The 3,179-nt window shown below is 46.1% G+C and overlaps 1 protein-coding gene across 1 annotated transcript in view; it reads left to right on the top strand.

Annotated features, from left to right (window-relative positions):
• Positions 1-3,179, top strand: part of Fig4 (FIG4 phosphoinositide 5-phosphatase) — a gene marked incomplete at its 5' end in the record, with an annotated part of 81,592 nt that overhangs the window by 24,762 nt on the left and 53,651 nt on the right. Inside the window, one exon of the mRNA XM_023704837.1 lies at positions 1,591-1,719. Within this exon, the coding sequence (XP_023560605.1) occupies positions 1,591-1,719 (129 nt within the window). The remainder of the gene's footprint in view (positions 1-1,590; positions 1,720-3,179) is intronic.

The following is a 3,179-nucleotide window of genomic DNA, read 5'->3' on the forward strand; positions in this document are numbered from 1 at the left end:
GGGGCTGGTGAGATGGCTCAGTGGTCTAAAGCACCTACTTAGAACAAGCTTAGCAAAGCACAGGGACCGCGGTTCAATCCGCCAGCCAGCCCCGCCCCCTGGTGGGCTGAGCTGGCCACACACACACACACAAATAAATTTTTTTAAAAAATCTAAAAAAAAAAAAGAATGACAGTAGAAAGTGGAGAAGTAAAAAGAGAAAATTATATATATATATATATATATATATATATATCTGCAGGCAATGTATTTGGAACTTCATATAAATCTCTACATTTGAACATCTTTAGGATGACAGTATCATCATTTTGTACCTTAGGAAATGGAGATATTAAGAGTCATGCCCAAGGTGACAGAGTCAGCAAGTGTCTGTCTTATTCATGTTCTTGTGTGGTGCATTGAAAAAGCAGAGAGGGGCCGGGGAGATGGCTCAGTGGAATAAGCACTTCCCTAGCAAGCACAAGGGCCTGAGTTCAACCCCCAGTTCCGCAAAAAAAGAAAAAGAAAGAAAAAGCAGAGAAAACTTAGTTTCTATAAATCAAAACAGGGTATTTATCAGATAAATACTTTAAAAAAATTTTTTTTATATTTTATTTTATTTTATTTTATTTATTTTATTTTATTTTATTTTAATTTTATTTGTGGCCAGCTCAGCCCACCCTCGCGGTGGGGCTAGTGTGGCATGTGGTGCCGGGGATCAAACCATGGTCTTCACTTTGGCACTATATGTTTATTCCTTGTTGCCGTGTAATCCATCATACTCCCTAGGTTAGGGTTAGGGTTAGCTGATTAGGATCCTGACATTGTTGCTGTGGTTAGGGATCACTTTCTGCTGCGAACCCATGTGGCGCTTTTGCCTAAGCTTGCCTAAGCAGACACTTTAGACCACTGAGCTATCTCACCAGCCCCAGATCAATACTCTTAACAGAGCATGTTTTGGGGAAAAATGATGTTGATTGCTGTCCACATCTGTTATAATCTTTTAAGCTTGTACACATATTTATTTTCTATTTTTATGCATTTAAAATTTGTGAAACATTGCTGATTAATGAAAATGTGTGTGTATTCTGAAACATTTGGTGAAAGTAACTCGTTTGTATGGGAAGGGTCTGACACAGTAAGAAGTGCTCCTGAGGGTTCGAGAGTGATGCTCCAGGCTTGATCTGTGTGTGTGGTGTGCGTGACCGATTCATTTTATCCTCACAGCAAGCGCAGGACGCAGGGGCAGAGGAGCAGTGGAAGCGCAAGAAGGTGGCATTCGCGGGCAGGCTGGCCGCACTGGCCGAGAGGCCTGGCCGGTGGGCGCTCCTGCTCCACCGGAGCTCCGCTGCCACCCCTGCCCTCTTGCTCATTTATGTATTCCCTCCTGCGCATCTCCTTGGCTCCTTGTCACTTTCTCTTAAGTCAGAGTCACAAATCAGGAAGTACCTTTCTTCTTTGGCTTTATATGGAACCACGTTCTAGATATAGAAATGAGAGTTGTCCCCTGAAAGTGGCAGCGCTGTCGATCAGTTAAGAATGGAAGCGGAAGAATTTCAACATGGGTTCAGCATCTCTCCGTTTCACATCTCTGATACTTTTATTTTTCAGGTGTGTTTGGGATCTGTAGTGAACCTTACATGAAGTATGTGTGGAATGGCCAACTTCTGGATGCCATTAAAAATACTGTGCACCGTGACTGGCTGTTGTACATTATCCATGGGTTCTGTGGACAGTCAAGTATCCTTTGTGTGGAAGCCTAAGGTACTTACCATGAAGCTTCATGCAGTACCGATTTGTAGAAAATACGTACAAATGTGATTATCACTCTGTACACCCCAGCAGGATGGCCCGTGATGCCATGCAGTGGAAGTACAGAGAAGAAGCAGGCTGAACAAAGCCATTATGCACACAGAAGAATTAGAAGATACCAAGGAAGAGACTGCTGTGTGCATAGGGAGTGGCATAGGTCACGGTGACCACGCCCGTCTAGGGGCAGAGTCCTCCATGGGGGCGAGGATGGGACAGGCCCATGAAGACACTCCAAGCTGAGACCTGGACAGACGTCACGCCTGACCAGTGGGAGTGGGTTGGAGTGAGGACAGAGAGAGATTGTGGCTGGGGCAGGCACCACGGAGGGAGACGTGGAAAGTTCATGGCTCATGCGAAACTCCCCGAAGGAGGTGCTGTGGGAAGGACTGCTGGCCACCAGAATGCTTCGGTGGTTAGACTGAGGACTTTGGGTTTTGTGCTGTAACTTTTGAAAGATTTTGTTCAGGGGGTTACAAGTATATGAAGTTGTGTTTAGAAAGCTTGAGTTGACTGTCATTTTCAAGTTGAAGTAAAAATGAGGCACAATAGTCGAGTTAGCGAAGGCCTGATCAGGCACAGGACAGTGAAGGTCAGGTTGGCAGTGGCGTAGTCACTTTCCTTTTTGCTGAGACATGCCAACAGCAGCTGCTTAAAGGAGGAGAGGCTCGCTGTGGTCACAGTTTGAGAGGTTTCGGCCCATAGTCCACGAACTCCAAGGCAGTCAGCGCGACCAAGGGCTATGGCAGAAGAAAAGGCGCTCGTGTCATGGTAGCCAGGAGGCACTAATCATAGGACACACCAGGAGGAGAGATGACCTTTCAGGTCCCCCTGCCACAGATCAGCTCTGGTGCGCCCTAGTCCAGTCACCTTCCTCAACCCCATCTTTGAGTGTATGAGGCTTTGGGGGAGGGGCATGTAGATATAAACCAGAGCACAGTGTAACAGGTTAGAAGCAGGTTGAGCCTAGAGTCCAATTTGATGAGAACTTGTTTCTTCTGTAGTCTTCACCTTTCATTTAATTTCCAGCTAATGTTGACGCCTTTGAAGAAAGCCCAAAAGCTATGAAGTTTAGGAGGGCAATGTACACTACCTAGAAATGGTTTTCAATTTTTGTCACTTTTTGAGCTTATGAAGGGAGCATATGCACCGGTTATCTTTTTTTTTATTTGACATTCTTCCATTTTAGATGTAAGACATTAGGAGAAAGCTTTAAAGGAGTGATTGGTTTGAGACCACAAGGTGGGTAAATAGGGCTGCACTGTGGGGGGCATATTCAGGAGGAGTGGGGCCATGGTGTGCAGCAGAGGGGTGGCCAGAGGAGGGAGAGGAGGGAGAGGGCCCGAGGGAGTGTGCAGCAGAGGGGTGGCCAGAGGAGGGAGAGGAGGGAG

This window comes from Octodon degus, unplaced genomic scaffold (genome assembly GCF_000260255.1).
Source record: "Octodon degus isolate 3935 unplaced genomic scaffold, OctDeg1.0 scaffold00205, whole genome shotgun sequence".
Classification (NCBI taxonomy): Eukaryota; Metazoa; Chordata; class Mammalia; order Rodentia; family Octodontidae; genus Octodon; species Octodon degus.